Raw genomic sequence first — 17,866 nt, 5'->3', positions numbered from 1 at the left:
AAACAGCGGGGGTGTTAACGAGGAGTAAAAGGGCACGGAGACAGGGGGGACCTACTCGGAGGAGGCAGCCCCCGCTCCCTCTGACCCCTCTGCGTGCCGCTGTTCGCTGATTTATCTCGCACCCCCGCGCCCCGCAGTTCACCAACTCTTATTTATTTATTTTTTCTTTTTTTTTTTTTCTTTTCCTCTTCTGGCCTGACTGCGGAGTTCAAAGCGCTGGCCGCGGGCAGGAGAGGGGCAACGGCGGCAGTTTCCAAAGCGGGGTTTACGAGGGGGCATCGCCTGGCGGAGGGAAGGGGACGGGCCACCGGGGATGGGCCGGCCGGGGGCCCCCAACCTGACGGCGCTGCCCTTGTCTTGCAGGCCCCGTGGTGCTCAGCACGCCGGCACAGCTCGTCGCCCCCGTGGTGGTGGCCAAGGGCACGCTCTCCATCACCACCACGGAGATCTACTTCGAGGTGGACGAGGACGACCCGGCCTTCAAGAAGATCGACCCCAAGGTGAGTGCTGCGGGGGGCGGTGGTGGCCCCGGTCGCGGACACGCGTGGGTCGGGGTCGTCCCCTCCCTCCGGATTGGGCACCCTGCTGCCGGCTCTCGCTGCGTTTTAGCAAAAAAAAAAAAAAAAAAAAAAAAGCGCCAGGTATTAATGATGGTAAATCCTCTATTACGGCGGTGTGCGCGTTTTTCAACAGCCTTTCGCTCAGTGCCTTTGTATGAACATGGGCAGATTTAGTAGCTAAGCCAATTGCTCTGAAATCCCTGGAGGTAAGAGCAGTCCCAGACTGCAGCCTTCCTAAGACACAGCGAAGGGCTTTACTCCTTCCGAGGCTATCAGAGAATCTCCTCATTTCAAGAACGTTAGGTCCCCTGTCAGAAAATACGGCGCATTTTAGTAAACACGCTCCCCGCTGAAATGCAAGCTACTGCTTATTTTCTGGAGTAAAAAAAAAAAAAAAAAAAAAAAACGGAGGGGGGGGGATGGGCATGTACCCAAGACTTGATTCCTGGGAAAGCTGTGTTGTTTTTTTTTTTTTTTTCTCGAGTCACTTACTACTCCCAATTCCCCAGCGCACCCCTCCACCCCCGCCGCGCCCCCTCCTCAGCCCACCCGCGGAAACCTTCGCGTGGCTCCCGCCGGGCTGCAGCCGAGCCGGGGGCAGGAGGGGGGCACGGGCAAGGGACGGCTGTGACCGGCTGCTCCCCTCTCCTGCACCTCTGTTCCCTCTTACCGTTGTTGCTTTGTTTCTCATTACCGACCTGGAAAATGTTAGAAGCTTCTCTGGAGAGAGAATAGGGGAGAGCTTGACAAAAAACCCTTTGGTTTTGTTTTTCTTTTTCTTTCGTCAGAAATATCATAAGTAATTTCCAATAAAAAAATGCTAGCGAACTTGTCTAGACATAAGCATGGTTTGTAGTAAGGTGATTTCTGCTTGGCGAATAATGTCTGAAACTCGGGACTTTCTTCACAGTGCTGTAGAAAAAAAAAAAAAAAAAAAAGATTCTTCCCTAATCGCTGGGAATAACGGGTTCTTTAAAGGGTACCCGCTGCAAATAGCTGCCAATGGGTGTTACACAGGCGCTCGGCCTCTTTCAGCACTTGTTGACTGTTAGGGTACTCGACAGAACGCTCGCTGTGATTTTGCATTTTGATCTCAGAGCGGCTTTAAGGAAACGCAGGCTTTAGGAGTAGGAAGAGGCAATTCCTGACCGCTCGCAGTTTGGAGGCACCCACATGTTTTTTCCCTCTGGATACCCTGCGAACGCAGGGGCTCCATTTCTGTGAGCAATCTTATCACATTCATAGCGGACTGGTGGGTCAGAAGCAATAACGTTGTTCGCTTTATTGGTGCTGGCTTGACCCTCTCACCTAGACATTTTACCTCCTGCGTCCCTCCTTGAGCCAAGCCGCTGGATTTACCAGGCAGCAGGCTCGCTGCTCGCTGCGTGCCCTGCCTGCTTCGGGGGCGGGCGGCGCTTCCTCAGCATTGTTCGACCCCGGGCAGAAACGCATCGGCTCCGCAGAGGAATCCTTTAGGAAATAATTTGTTTTCGGGCGGCTGGAACAATGTTACTGAGTGAATAATTACATCGGTGCCTGACGGTTTGCTGACGGTCAGCTGGAGCTAAATTCTAGTGTGTTTAAACCGCTGATATTTCCTCGTCCTCCAAAACTAGACAAAATGCAAAATCAGGCGGCTGCCCTTAAGTTTTCCAGGATTTTAGCAACTATCAACAGAACGTCAAAATGCCAAGAACACAGCTGACCTCCGATCGTTCAAGTAGAAAACTTGATCCTGTATTGAAACGCTTACCCACATAGGCATTTTACTTCATTTATTAGCTTGTAATTAAATAAATCAGCAACAGAAATTAAAATCTAAATCACAAAAGGTAATTATCCAGTGTATTTCAAGTGCATTTTCAAATATATAATTCCAATATTCAAGCGTTATTATATAAGCAGAATCCAAATTTCTTTTGAATATATTTAAATAACATTTCAAGTATATTTATGGAATGTTAGAAATAGAACAAGCAATATATATGAAACGAAAAAATGTAAACTTGTTAAGTTCAGACACTTCAAAAGACAATTAACAAAAGTACCATGATAAAATCTACCTTTTTAAATGGTATCTTCTCTTTAGCAGAAAATGTCCTTGAAGTATCCAAAATGGCAATTTAACTTCTGTTCACCAAATCACAAAACACCAACATCCACAATTTCAAAGACAATGTGAGATCACAATATTTGATACAAATTAAAAGGTACATTGGGGTTTGTTCAGGTGGCATATCCAAATAGCTTTTACTCACAGAGGGATTACAGAAAAATACGGGGTTTGTTATAATCCGTTGGTACCGTTCCTAGGCAGAGTGGTCACAATCAAGTTAAATTACAGCCAATTTTGCTTTCCGGGTAAGACGCTTTTTTTTTTTTTCCTTTTTTTTTCTCTTTTCATTTTTTTCCCCCCCGCGGGAAACCGCAAAACTGTGGTGCAGATAAGAGGCATGATACTTGCTGTTTTTATTTGCGTTTCTCGGTGAAGAGCCTAAGCTATATTCCTTTTTAAAAGAGAATATGAGTTGCATTGTCAAGTGGAAACATCTGACTTTTCGAACAGGAAGCTTAAACTTCATCAGGATATCAGCTGCTTTATCGGGCAGGCCCGCTCTACAGTTATCCCCCTAAAGTTTCTCCAAACTTTTCGGGTTGGTCAGTATCTCCCTAGCCAATCGCCACGTCTGTTTGGCCGCGTTTTCCAGGGCTGAGTGAGGTTTGCCCTGAAAGAGGTCTAAGTTGGGCAAGAAGTAATGCGGGCACCGCCTGCACTGGAGGCAGGAGATGAGCTGCAGTAAAATCCCGTTGAGCCGATCGCCCAAGCACGACTCGTCCCAGTCCGACTCTCGGGGGTGCTTTTCGCATTCGTATGAAACCAGAGTCTTCATGTGATAATTATTCAGGGGCTGGCCCGGCAGCTCCAGGTGGCGGTCCCGCAAGGTTTTGAGGATGGAGAGGCATTTCTTCCTGCAGCCGCCCATCTGCAGTCTGTTCTCGGCTTCGGCGAACTGCAGCACCCAGGCATCGCTCTCGGCCGAGCTCTGCTTGCCGGCCAGCGAGTGGCACTCCTTGGACAAGAGGTTGAACCCTTCGGCCTTGACCTCCGCCACCCGGTTGGGTCCCGGCCAGGGGATGTGGGGAAGCGGCCAGTGGGCAGCGCTCCGCGGCCAGATCCCCGTGCACTTGAACGCCGGCGTGATCTGCACCACGTACCTATCCCTGATCCGCAGCTTCACCTCGCTGGTGTCCGCCACCATCTTTACCACGTCTCTGTAACTGCACTTATCCACGGCTTGAGCCACCAGAGTCTGAAATCTGGAGCGGATTTTGCGAGCGGAGAGGTAGCCAGACGCCGTGATGAACTCCACCCAGAGGGACATGCTCCTCTTGCGCCCGTCGCTCAACTTTAACACAGCGCAGCCCGGCAAGGAGCCGTCGTCCACGAAGTTGAAGACCCCCATCTGGTTCAGATAGAGCACGACTTCGAACTCCGTGGGGGAGATGACTTCCAAGCCCTCGTAGCGATTGTCCATCTCGTTCAGGGAGCTGATGAAGCGAGGCTCCTGCACCTCCACCTCCTTCAGCACGTCCGACACCACTTTGCAGACTTCGCGGATCGTCTTGGCGATGGCAGCTTTCCTGGCTTGGCATTTCTCGTTGTAGTATTTATTCAGATGATACACCAGCTTGGCCTGGGCCGCGATCATGTTGGGGCAGAGATCCGGATTGTACACCGGAGTCTCGCAGTAGGCTGTGGGATCCAATGCGGCTGCTAAGGCTGGAGCCAACTTCAGAGGAGAAACAGGCTGCTGCACTCTGAAACGTAACAAATGTTTTTCAAAATGCGCTGTGGCTGCTGCTCCTCAGATGCTCTCTTCCTGCTTTTTTAGATCAGCCGTCTCGAAGTGTGTGTGGCGGGGGGGGCGGGCGGGGGACTGGAGGGGGCGATATTTTTCCTCCCCCTTTTTTTAAAGGGTCCGTGAGTGAGAGGAAAGCATCGAGAGCTGCACCTTCCCCGGCAGCAATAAAAACAAAAGTTGCACTGAGACACAGCGAGGCTTCCAGTAGTCAAAATAATAAAACCTCTTCGTATTTATTTGTTTTCCCGTAGTAATCACTGTGTGTGTGCAGGGCGGTTAATCAGATGGTGGAAAAAGTGCCGCGTGTGTGTGTGTGTATATGTCAGAAGAAGCTGGCTGTTGGTTTGTATAAGAGCCCAGATGCACTCGTGTGGAAATTATAAAGGCAGGGCCAGGCAGGCGGGCGGCCAATCGCCACTGGGCTCGTCACTGCAGCCTCTTTCAGCTCAAACCCGGCTAATTAATCCCTCTCTAGGAGATAGATATGTATACGCACACGCACATATACAAAGGTAGCCGGTTCCCGGCAGAAAAGCGCCGGGAAATCGAGGGACACCACTCTCCTCCGGGTGTAACCCCAAGGGCAGGGACGTTTCCAAAGGACCCTGCGCGGCTCCGTTCCCAGCGGGTCCCCCGACGGCGGCGTCGCGCCCGCAGGTGCGGGTGGCTGCGCCCCAGGGGGCGGCCGGAGAGCCAGGGCCCCCGGTCCCGGCCGGAGCCCGCCCGTAAGTTCATTTAGAGCCGCCCTGCTCGCATCCCGAGAGCGGTCCGTGACTGCCAGCGGGAAGTTTTGGCTCTCCCGAAGCGGCCGGCAAGCGAGGCGGCAGATGCACGGCAGTGTAGTGCCCTTCGGAATAAAAGTGTGCCGCCAAAGTCCGCGATTTGGGTGCGTTTTCGGCGGACCTTCTGGCGGGGTCGAAGCGATCTGGAGGTTTCAGGCGTTTGTGCATTGTGTATCGCCTTGCTTTTTGTCTTCCTACCTTCTGGAGGGGAGAATCGATCGCTAAACGGGGCTGTCAGGTCTTTTTCACGCTCCCTCCAGAAACCAAGTAGCAGATCCGAAGGGTAAATTTCCTCCGCCAGCTCCTAGCTTCGTTCCCGTGCTCCGCGTAGCGCTCCGACGTGTGGCGAAGGCTGGGTGTTCGGCTGCAGTTGGAGACGTGGTGGCACCAGGAGCACCTATTAATTTCAAACCTGGACGGCTCATTGTACAGCGGGCTCTGCTAGCAAGCTGCGTTTAGTAAAGGCGCTCACGGGAGGGATGCTAGCGACTGCAAACGTGCTGGCATGCTGCTCATCTGACACCTTGGGTTTCGTGCGCGTGATGCGTAATTAGCAAATTTCTCCTTCGGTACCTTAAGTGGTAGTAATCGGGACCTTTATTTGCAAATAAGACCGAGTGGCAAACTCTTCTACCGAGCTTCACTCTAAGAAAACCCTAAATTATATATATATATATATATATATATAAAAGAAAAAAAATACACCCAAGCTTTTCATCGCTTGTCTTTAAGGAATCTTTAAGCTGCTGCCCAATTATTAATTCTTAAAGTGACTGTCACAGACGTATGTGTCGCTAAGGAGAGGTCATAATGCAAGGAACATCTCACGACATTTATTCACCGCATTAAGGCGACGAACTTTCTTGCATACAGCGGAGAATTTCTGACTTTGCGCTCTCCTCCCTCGCTCTTGGCGTTTCTGGGGGCGATCCCCCTTGCCGCTTCCTAGGAGGAAGCCGATGAGGGAATCATTTTTCTGCCCATTAGTAAAAACAAGGCTAGGACCGGCTCGGGGCTCCTCGCCGAAAACCTGCAGGTGACAGCTCGTCCCGGAGAAGCCTTCCCTCTCCTCGGCCCGCCGGCGGCGGGGCGGCCGCTCCCCGTCTGTTTGGGGCTAAAAGGGGCCGGTTTTCCCCCCAGCTTTTTGCGGGGAGCTTTTTCGGCAAGTAGGGGCGGCTGCCCAGCGGGGCACAAGTGGTTCCCCCCGCCCCAGCTCCTTCCCGGCGTCCGGGACCCCCCCCAATCCCCATGGACTCCGGGGGGCGGCTCCCCCCCGTGCCGCGCAGGCACCCGTGAGGTCCCCTTCGGCTTCAGGGGCCGGCCGGGACACCCCGGCGGCGGGCGGGGAGGGGAAGGATCCCGCCCCACTACCCCCCGGGGCTGGGGCTGGGGTCGGTCCGGGGCCGACCCCCCCTCCCTGCCCGCCCCCCGGGGCCGCGGCGGTACCGGGAGCGTCCTGCCCGCAGAGGGGTTGGCCGGGCAGGAGGCACGGAGGGGAGCGGAGGAGGAATGGGAAGGGGCAAAGCGGGAGGGTCCCGGGGCAGGGGGACCCCCCGGCGCGACCCCTCCGTCCCTTTCTGGCCGGGGGGGGCGGCTTTTTGGCGGTGTAAATCAGGCCGAGCTCCTTTCTCTGCGAGGTCGCGCACCGCCGCCGCGTAAAAAACGAAAGTTGAGGCGGGCGGACAAAAGGGGTTTGGCTCGCTCCCCCCATCTCCGCCAAGGGGAGCAGCCGTTTCCTGTGGGATGACACGCAGTCCCAAACTCCGAAGTGCGAGTGGAGCCTTCAGCTGCACGTTGAAGATGGAAATGTTTCGGGCAAGGTTTTGTTTGTTTTCACCCGGTGGGTTTTCGCTCAGGAAATCCAGTTTCTAAAGGCAAGAGGCGATATGTCGCCTCTTTTAACCGTCAGGAAGCTGAATTTTCGTAATGTAGCAAAATTAATCGAAATTAAAATTACTTCTTCTCTGCCAAATCACAGCCGTCCCTATATAACATTAAGATTAACCCCCCGTGTCAAATAATGCAGGTTATATGTATTGTATCTCGGCGGTTGTGGGAACTGTTGTGCCTATCAGGCTTAGCCTTGGCTGGGTTATGTTTGCCACTAAAGGTTACGATCAATTTCACTACATCATTTCATTTCACACACACAAAAATAAACATTTGATAGCTTGAAAATATGTAGATTTAGGCATGGCTGACACCAGTCAACCACTGAAATGTAACTGTTAAGGTGACCCGATCGTTTCAAATGACACGAAGTCGGTGGTTTGCTTTGGATTCTGAAAATGATGATATATCTGACTTTACAAAATATAAAATATGAATATTTTCGAGGCGTCTGACCACCTAGCACAGTTAGTTTTTCTTTGTAGTTATTAACGTGTCCTTAATAAATTATAAAAGGAAGGAACACCTTTTCACCACTGAGTTTTATTTTTATATGGATTGAGTTGTTCTGGTAAATTGAGATTAAAATCACCTAATTAAAATGATGATTGATCGTTTGTCATGATAATAGTACCTTATGATATTGGTGACTTTTACCAAATTACTGTTTTCTAGATATTTTCCCCTAATTAGAGTACTATAGCTGCATTTGTTGAACTCTACTTGTTATTTCAAATCTTTCTAACTACAACGCCTTGTCATGCAGTGTTCTTATTAGCCAGAAAGCCAAATAGTGTTGAAAATGTATGACTGCAGGTAGTCGCCCACGCCACCAAAACATAAATTAAAAAAAAAAAAAAGTCGCTTTTATAAATTTCACCAATAATTTATTTTCATATGGTGAAAAGTATGAGTTAAAATCCACATGCTGATGCATATACACCCAAAGTGCTTACATTGATATCACTTTATATTTCTTATTATGTAGTGATAGTTCTTCCACACACAACTGCTCATGAATTTTAAAGTTTTATTTTTTAATATCTGTCTATTGCACTAGGGAGCTAGGAAAAAATGAAGCTGAGTTGATTAAATTATTTAACCCTACTGCTGAAGTGAGTTTGAAGGCTCATTGAATGTATCTGATTTCTTGGATCCTCATTCTCCCCTTCCCCCCCTCAATTCATCCTGGTTATTTCATCCATATCATCCTGCCAGGAACAATAAATTTACTTTTTTTTTTTTTTTTTTTCAAGTAGGAAAACTAAAGACAGATATTTCTGGAGAGTTTGCTTTAAATGTCACTTTATATAAAATAAGCAACATCATTTTTTGTGATATTGGTTGACGGTACTTACAAGTGTTTGTATTCCTATTTGCATATTACTTTTTGACTACACTTTCAAACTTAGGAACAATGAAATGGAAAGCTTAAAAGTAAGTTGCTAGAGTGTTTGCAAAAGCTTTATTTTAATGATGTTATATGCTCCAGGACTTAGATTTTGTGATATAAAAATTTATGTAGAATTATGCACGCAAATATTTTCCTTCAGTTATCTGTAGTTTTCTGCAGATGTTTTTTACTTTTTTAAGAAAATGTGATATAGCTCCTTTTTGCAGTAGATGATTAGCATTCGTTAGTGTTAAACTTAGCATGTGTATATATTCTCTTCTCATTAAAAATAAAAACATGAAAAGAGTTTGTATTAGTTTTGGACTTCGTCATTCTAGGTCATACGGCCGAACTGTTAATGCTTTAAATTCTTTTAATCTGCAATCTGTTAAAGGAAAAACCAGTAATTGATTTGTTGTCTTTAAAAAGTTACATCTCAAAAGTAAACATAGAGCTTGCATAACTGCAAATTGTGATTTTAGCTAGAACCGCAGAAACATCCAAGCAAGAAAAAATGCATTGAATAATTCATTTGGTTCACTTCTACATCAGCTTCTCCAAAGCCAGACATTCCTTAAAGTACAGCATTTCATTTAGGGAGTCCAACACTGCCTTTTTTTTATATATATTAAAAAAAAAAAAAAAAGAAAGAAAGAAAAAGAAAAAAGAGAGAGAGATCTCCTGCTTTGAGAATGCTCTTTTCTGCTGAACTGAGAGGAGTATGGAATCAGTGGGGATTAGCGCCTTTTAATCTACTACATCTGTAGCGGGTCATCCAACACTGTAGAACTCTCATTACTGTTTCATGCTTTATATGATTAAATGACTGAAAATATTCAACATTGACCTTGAATATAAAGCTGGATGCATTGGATGATCAGCTTCCTAAGGCTTCATCTCTAAGCTAACCTTTCCCCTTGGTAACTTCTATCCCTGCAATACGTTGTCTGAAGTAGTACTAGAGCACAGAAAACGCATGCAAGTCGAAACTAAAGCATGGTAGCATTTGAAATGTATCATTATATAAATTATGACATCACTCAGCTTGTTTGTGTGTTTTTTGAGTAACCCAACATCTTATTAATCCAGGCGAAATGTAGGGATGGTATGTCTTGAACAGATATACTTCTATGACTGTTTTTTTTATGTAAACTGGTTTCGTATCAACCGGCAAACTCAACTACGCACTCTTGTAGGTAGTTGCCAGAGCTGCTGAAATCAGCAGAAAACACGTTGCTTACATCTTTGAGTGCTAACCTACATACAGCTATTATCAAGCACCATTTTTCGTATACATTTTGTCATGTTGTGTGTTTATTGCTGGTTTTCATGCTACATATAATATACATTTAGCCCCTCGTAGTCAAAACTAAACCTGTTCTCTCCCCTTACAATAGCATGGGTATGGTAAATCACCTATGTAACTCACTTTATCTCAACTTAGCTATAAAAAGACATGCCTTGCATATTTTAATGCAGACTTCTATTTTTTAATGTAGTGTACAGCTTTCAGATATTTTCTTTCAAAATAAGGGTGAAGGGAGGAGTTGAGTGAGTTGGTCATGAGTGATTAATATGTTTCATTGAACCTTATGAAGGCCCTGATCCTGCCAACACACACATGGTTAGCTAAACAGTTGGCTGGTTCTGATGAGGTCAGTGGCTTCTTTAGCCTAACAGTTGGTTAAGTCCACGATCTGTTATTTGCAGGATTGGGGCCGAAGCAGGATAACGCTTGGAGGTTATAATTTATGACTAGTATGAATATGGCATACCTTCACAATAGTTAAAATATCAAATGCATGTGTTGGTAAGTATAATAAGGAAAATATATTTTTGGCCTGAGCATCTACTCTTCTGTCAAGCAGGACTTCCCACTTAATTTCATTGTGTTTTAGTGATGATAGCGTTGATTTAACTTCCTGAGAAAGGACAGTGCTGTTTTGGTTTTTTGTATTTAACAGGATGCTCTCACAAAAATACTTTTCCTAATCTGCTCTAAAGCTTTTACAAGGAGGATAAGGTTATTCATAGAAATGAGGGAAAGACTATGATTTCAAAATCTCAAAACTGTACTTTTCATGTACTTACTTTCATATATTCAGGACTATTTCTAGAACTCCCAAAAGGTTCAGGATCTTTTAACAGTCTTAAATATAAGCAACCCACTTGCTAAAAAACACTTATTCATTGTTCCTAAAATATATGTTAGTTGTAACTGTAATATAAACATGTCAACCAATTTATTATTTAAGGAAGAAAGGGAGAGATCTTTTCAGGAAAAGCTTGATCCTAAAACCTTCTGGCCTTTAAAAATGAATCGATGTTCCCACCACCGCTCTGAACACTTTTTCTTAACTGGTGGAATATTGTCATTGCAGAGTGTAAACTTTTTGTCTGAGGGTGAATCACGTCTCTTATTAAGAGCAGCAAATCGCTCTGGTTCTCCTCGTACGTGGGTATGAAAATTTAACCTAGGTCACTGACCGTTTTTCCTACTTTTTTCTATCATTTTTTCAGCACAGCTCTAGGATAAAGTATACAGAAATGGGTGCTTTGTGGCATAATGACAGTATCATTGAAATGGCAAAGACTATAGAAGTGACACAGTCTTGTAATTTCGTAAATTTCCAATACATTTGTTGATAGAGAAATACTAGCTGCTTATGTAAATATCTGTGTTTATCTTACAGCAGTATTGCTGTCAATTTCTCTTAATAGTAGAAATAGATTTTGCCATTTGAGCATGTTATAGTTTATAATACGCTAATACCAGTGAAAAGATGAAAAAAAATTTGATGTATCTGGTAGGGTGGTGACAATGTTAACAATGTTAATGAAGTCTCCTTAGTTTTGGATGAGGTAAAGAAGATATCTTTATTATTTATCATTTTTTAAACCTTCTTTATTTACAGTTTCAAGTGATTTGGAATAATTATTTCATAACACTAAAGGAAACTTCCAGGACTTTATTATTTATTTATTTTCCTGGAAGTACTGGTTTTAATGAGGTAAATTTACTTCTGTTGTGTGATGTGTCCTTGTCAAAAATAGATTGTAAATATTTTCCTTCCTACTTTTTGTTTGGCCATTACTGTGGTAATTTTAAAGTAATGCCATGTGTACAGGCCTATTAAGAGAGAAGTTACTGCAACCTAAATGATTCTGTCTTATTTCAGTGAAAGTTTTACCATCTCCATTATTTTGTTTTTGTTGTTTTTTTCTTCTGCAAATTATTTCTGGGTACAAAGTGGCTATATTTAGCTTCAATTTTGAAAATAAGCTTATAAAAGGAAACCATTAGCATATGCAGGACTCTTACTAGCACTCTGAGTTACACAGGAGTCTATCACATATGCTAGGTTGCGCCATAATGCTTGCAGTTTTCGGCTATATTTCAACAGATTGGTTCTTTAAGAAGTAAAAAAATGACGGTAAGTATGTTGGACAACAGTTTTCTCATTATATTCAGACAGTACATTCATTATGTATTATTAGTCCTTAATTGTAAAGATGAAATAATATAACTATTTATCTTGGCAAACCCATTATTTATAATCTGTACCTTACAAAATTGTGTGGACCTTTGTTGATGATTTCTTCTACACATCCTATTTAGCTTTTTTTTATGTAGTAGATGAGGAAAAAACTTTTCAGGTTAGGTTTATTACTAACTTAATCCATTCTTGATAGGCAAACTGCGTATTTCGATGGGGTGAAAGAAGTCCCTTCTCCCCCACACCCCCCCCCCCCCGAAATTCAGTTCTTCATTTGTTTTGTTCACCACGCTGCATTAACACAGTTTTCCCCTGTGTGCATCTGCCAGTGTACAATTTAGCCACGGGCATCTGTAGACCTTGTGGTGATCAGTATTGCAGGCAAAAGCCATATGTGTTTAAATAAAAAAAAATCTCTTTATTTCATTTGCTGTTTTAACTGGATGGATAACTTTTGTGCCTCAAGACAGAGGAAGAGAAAATACAGAAATAATTAATTGCCTCTATTCTTGAGGCAGTTTCATTTTCCCTCTCCAATATGGAATGCTTGTCAGCTTTCCTGATAAATGACTGCATGTATTTGCATAGATTTTACATTAACACAAAAATTAGTTTTATTTGTGAAAAACTAGTTTACATAATAATGCAAAATCTAGCATTATGGATTATGTTTCCAAATTTGAGAGACTGTGGAGAAGTGAGATTTTTTTCTTATTTTTTAATTTATTTTTTTTATTTTTTTAATGTCAAACCATATTAGTTTTTAGCTTTGTATTTTGTTTCTATAAAAATAACCAAATCAGGGTCTTTTAATGTTTATAAACCATTTCTTCTGTCTTTCATAAATTGAATAATTGATGCTGGTATGAAACCAGCTTCTTTCATAGGCTTTTACACATTGCGTTCATTAAATACACTCTTAAATATTTATACGTTTGCAAAACCTCATGGAACTGTTTTGAAAAAAATATTGTGGGAAACTGTTAAATGAATAAGAATAAGAATATGCTTTAAGTTTCTAATGCTGCTGTTAAAATAGTGCTCCATCAGGTATTCTTTCAAAGCAGTAATGTACTGCATTAACTTGTATTCCAATGTAGTACTATTTTTTTTTCTTTTCCCTGTAGCTAATAACCTGTCTGTTTTAAGTAATTAGGCCTTCCTGGCTTGAAGTGACAGTACCATACCTCTAGTTAAAAAGTGTGTTTTATTCACAATTTTTCATGTCCTTAAAGTTTATGAGTCAATCAGTCTGGAATATCTTTGAAGAAAATATACTGTGCTAATATTGACACAATCGCCATTATTTTCAAGTTACATAAATTGGATATTTGTTTGTAATATAAACCTAGTGTCTTGTTGTCTAAAGACAACTGCTAATTGTATATCAGCTTATTCTCCATGCTGAAGTAAACACAGATGCATTCACTGCTGTTATTTCATAACAAAAAGAAAATATTGCTCCTTATGAAGCATGCTATACTTAATGGCAACTTAAGGTAAAAGAGCGCCTTTGCCACTTCTTGAATCTGGGACACCCTAGGTGCCAGCTGTCACTGCTCAGCTAATGATGACAAATGCCCCTCTCTATGCAGATTGCAGAGTTTGCAGGCTGCTATGAAAGGCAGCCAGATTACCTTTCTTCAGATAGTAACTTAACCTTTTAAACTCGAGTGTCAGAATGAAATTATTAGCTGGGATAGTTTCAATATCTGTTTCTTTAAAAAAAAATAAAAAATGAGGAGAAGGCAGTAACTTCAAATAATACCCTAGCAGCTCATATTCACCAATTGTTTGTGGTTCTCTGATGTATTAAAAATAGGAAATGCTGCCACTCTGCCTGTGAACACTATGTGGATTTGGCCAGTGTTGACTGTGTGAATACTGAAAACTGACATCTTGGTTGCACTACACGGAAATGGGGCCAAACTGGGACAAATTCTGTCCTTGCTTGCATCCATGCAGTGTTGCTGATGCATGGATGTGACTGATCACAGGTTACCTGATGCTGTTTATAAGAGACCTTAATTGAACTTACCTATCAGGGCTATGCTCAGTTCTATATGTGATATTTCATGTTCTAAATCCATGAACACAGCTAGAGTCCAGTGTATAAAAATAATCAATTATTTACCTTATAGATATGAGCAGTTTCACAGAACTCAATGTCACTCAGTGTCATGTAGTTAAGTTACTAATTTAAATCAGAGTTTTGGACTTATGTTCTGGGCTGTCTTGGAAGAAGCTAACAGGCATGGGGATATTACGTGGTTCCTTAATAGCACATTGAAAAAGTAACAGAGCTTAAACTCTGTGTATGCCACCTAAAGGTGTAGGGAATTCTTTGAGTGTATGTGGGTATATTTATATGTGCTTACACGTTTGAATATGCAAGTAAATAAATACGTGAGAATTCATGTCAATGTCTGTGTGTATGCACTGGCTTACATGTTAACCTCCAGACAATACAAATTCCCATGTTTGTATTAAATTACTGACATATATGAGCAAGTTTAACTTGCACGTTATATTTGCTGTTAAATCAGTCTGTATTGTTAACTGTATATGAATATCACCTTCCCTCTGAGTAAAGCAAAAGTTAGTTTCAGTAAACAAGTATTTACCTTCAAGATTTTCACATGATCAAATCTCTGTAGCAGTGGACAATAATAAAAAATTACAAAAATAAGGTGAAAAAGCATTTAATAAGAAGACCAGAAATTGAATGATTTATGGATACAAGAAAGTAAATAATAAGAATAGGAGGGGGAAAAGTGCATTTGGTATGAGATTGGAATGTCCCAGAGAGAAAATAGTTGTTATGATTGGCAGAAAGTACAGGAGGCAGAAAAAAACAAAAAGAGTACATAATGAAGTTGAGATCTATGTTGCATTAACTGTAATGCGGTTGGTTCTGTAATAATCATTAAAGGAAAGGTGATCTAATACGTGAATATAGGATTAATTAATATTCTTTTCTACAGGAAAAAAAAAATCTGCTGATATGTGTTCTCGAAGAACTTCTGTCAGTATTTACTTCTTTTCATAATATGATGTATGAAATGGAGATGCTGTTTAACATATGTTCGAAATGTTTCCCTTTAAAGTTTTGGGATGAGTGTTTGTTTCTGCCTATGCATAATTATGTTAAATTTAACATTCGTGTTTTGTTTTGTTTTTCTTAGGACATTATGTTTGAAGTATTTAAAACTATATGTTTCATTATTTCGAGCAAGTGTAGCACAATCTGGGAAATAAAAAGGACAAAGATCTAGTGTTTCATAGTCAGGTTTCCTAGCTTGTTAGTTGAATAGGCATCAAATGAAGTCCAATGCCTATACAAAAGAAATGTTCCTTGTTTGGATTTGCCCCATCTGTGTCATCTGGTGGCTTATGCAATAGGAGGTGTTATCACATGAATCCAAATGCACAAGCCAGTTGTTTTATGGACTCTTTCTGTGCTTGGAGGAGTTTATAAGTTGCCCACTCTATTGTGTGTCACTCCCAGATGACACGGGTGCATTCTGCTGAGCATATTTTGGGGGTAATTATAACTAATGAAGCCTGGTACACAGCTTGTTCACAGAGTGATTTATTCTGCTGCTGTCTGATTCCTGAGACTTCTGTAAAATGGTTATATTGTGCATTCCACTTTGGACATGTATGGGAGCATGTGGTATTGAGTCAATCTGAGAAAACTGAAATAATTTGCTATTCAGTGTACCACAGACTAATTACAAAGATATTAGCTCGGTACATCTGTTTAAAAACATAGGGAGGAATAGAAACTAAAAATGGGATCTGTAACTTTAGGGATATTGACTTTAGTATGGTCCTTATTTAGTTATTAACTCTTCCCAGACTTGCAGTAAGCCGCTTAGATGTACAGCTGTTAAATTGCTCACATTTGTTTTTTTGTTGCTAACCTCAACAGTTAAGGTTAGGTTTCCTTTATAGCTTTCAGCAAAAATTGTTTGCAGATTTTAATTCTGCAAGTTAAGTTCTGATAGCAAGTGATATTTTGTGGGAAGATAGATTTAAAAGTTGGGAAGAATATACCTTATAACTTTGCAGGTAGGAAGCAGTGAAAAAAATAAATCAGTACTGAAGCTTGGGTATCAACCTTTATTTAACATTAGATGTACATTCTCACTGTAGTTTGTCTTGAGTGAGTCTCTAAAGCAAGTAAACCCGCTGACATTAGGGGGACTTGTCATCTCTTCAAGAAGTGCTCATGCATTTGTTTGCCAGGATGGTTTTTAAAATCTTTTTTTCCAAGATGCTAACATAACTCTGAAGTCACGAAGCAATGGGGTGCATAGGAGATGCACATTTTGTCACTTCACCTGCTGGAATCACAGATATCCAAGCAGAATTGTTGTTTTTACAATTATCTCAACACTGGTATTCAGTAATAATAGTCTTCAATTACATCTGTCTTCAGTTACATCTGCTTCTCCCATCTTTGTCTTCTAACTCTGCATCCAGACTTGAAGGACTTTTTCATCTTTTTTCAGTGCTTAAACAAAATTTACCTTTGTAGGAAAAAAAAATTAACAATTATACCTCTGAATGATGTTTGGCACACATTTTATAAAAAGCATTATATAAGGATGGAAAACAACTGCTTAGAAAATACAGTTCACATCTTTCTTACTGGCTGCATGAGTAGAAAAATAGTTTTACTGAGAATGAATTATTGTTTTCATCTGGTTTTGTGAAAACCACCTGAGGTTTGTGCAGGACAACAATCACAACATGGTGGGTGAGAAGATATCTGTAGTTCACAGAAGTAAATCATAGAAGATGGCATTCCTGAGTTAGTGTGTTAAGCCAGAGGAAGTGGTCACCAGCAGACCTTAAGTTTGCCTCTAGCCTAACCTATCCCCACGGTGAAGTTTGCAGTATCAATACCATTTTTCAAAATCAGTATTTTCACTGGGAAAGAAATGAAAACAAAACACAAATTCTACTCAGTTTTTGTCTCATGAAGATAAAAGCAGACAGAAGGTCTGCCAGTGACTTCATTCCTACTTCTGAATTTGTGCGGAGCACAAAGGAATTTGTAGAGTTCCTAGAAGGAACTTGTAGGGCAGTGCTATAAACCCAAGATGATAACTATCAGAAGGTAAGAGTGTTGGAGAAAAGCTGTTTGTATACAATGTGTATAGAGAAATATACACTTTGAAAACTGACTGTTTTGCTGAGAACAATTGTATCATAATGTAGCAGTTACGCTTAAGTTGTTTTAAATAAACAGAATTTGTTCTCAAACTGTGGTGAGGGGCATGTTTAGCTTTATGCTTTGTTCTTGATTCCTGCCATAAATATGTGCTTTGAGGACAATTTGTGCATGATGATTTATGGCAGTATGAAATCTGACCTGGTTTGAGGTTCACTGGCAATACAGTTGTGATAAGTTTTAACTTTTGATAACTTTTAACACATATATTACCTACTTACATACCTTCCATACCAGTTGCATGGAGTAAAGTAGGCTGTGTTACAAGAGGTTTGCTAAACTGGCAACGCATACTTATCATTGAAATCCCTATATAGAATTAATTTCACAGATGAAACCCAGAATTTTGCACATTTTGTAAGGTTTTCTGTTTTGTTGTTAGTGGTGGTGGTGCTGGTTTGCTTGTTCTGTGTTAAAGGAGCATGACAAACTACAATGGCTGATAAACTAAAAAATGCCTAAGAATGAACAGTTGTTTTCTTTGAAGAAAGATTGTTACACGTTTAAAGAATGGTTAGCTGGAAATGTGTTTTTGTGCTGTTAAAATATTGCAGTTGTCAGGTGTAGTTGTCTTCTGGGTAATCTGCTCATGGTTAGTCAGAGTACATCTGTTATATATCATTTTTAAACCTTTCATAA

General features: G+C 41.9%; 2 protein-coding genes across 12 annotated transcripts in view; one reads left to right on the top strand and one right to left on the bottom strand.

Moving 5' to 3' along the window:
- Positions 1-17,866, top strand: part of NBEA (neurobeachin) — a 514,211-nt gene that overhangs the window by 356,232 nt on the left and 140,113 nt on the right. For all 11 annotated transcript variants that reach the window (XM_040543716.1, XM_040543666.1, XM_040543691.1 and 8 more), the window contains one exon: positions 364-500. In XM_040543716.1, coding sequence (XP_040399650.1) covers positions 364-500 — 137 coding nt within the window. The remainder of the gene's footprint in view (positions 1-363; positions 501-17,866) is intronic.
- MAB21L1 (mab-21 like 1) lies at positions 2,321-6,426 on the bottom strand. Its single transcript, XM_040543729.1, has one exon. It carries the CDS (start codon positions 4,268-4,270, stop codon positions 3,191-3,193), a length of 1,080 nt encoding a protein of 359 aa, XP_040399663.1. The 5' UTR covers positions 4,271-6,426; the 3' UTR covers positions 2,321-3,190.

This window comes from Cygnus olor, chromosome 1, assembly GCF_009769625.2.
Source record: "Cygnus olor isolate bCygOlo1 chromosome 1, bCygOlo1.pri.v2, whole genome shotgun sequence".
In the NCBI taxonomy this organism is placed as follows: domain Eukaryota; kingdom Metazoa; phylum Chordata; class Aves; order Anseriformes; family Anatidae; genus Cygnus; species Cygnus olor.
The sequence above is the reverse complement of the archived record's forward strand: the minus strand, read 5'-3'. Positions and strand labels throughout refer to the sequence as shown.

What these genes read in the sequence shown, in the direction of transcription:
- MAB21L1 (XM_040543729.1), bottom strand. Translation starts at nt 4,270, where the DNA reads ATGATCGCGGCCCAGGCCAAGCTGGTGTATCATCTGAATAAATACTAC.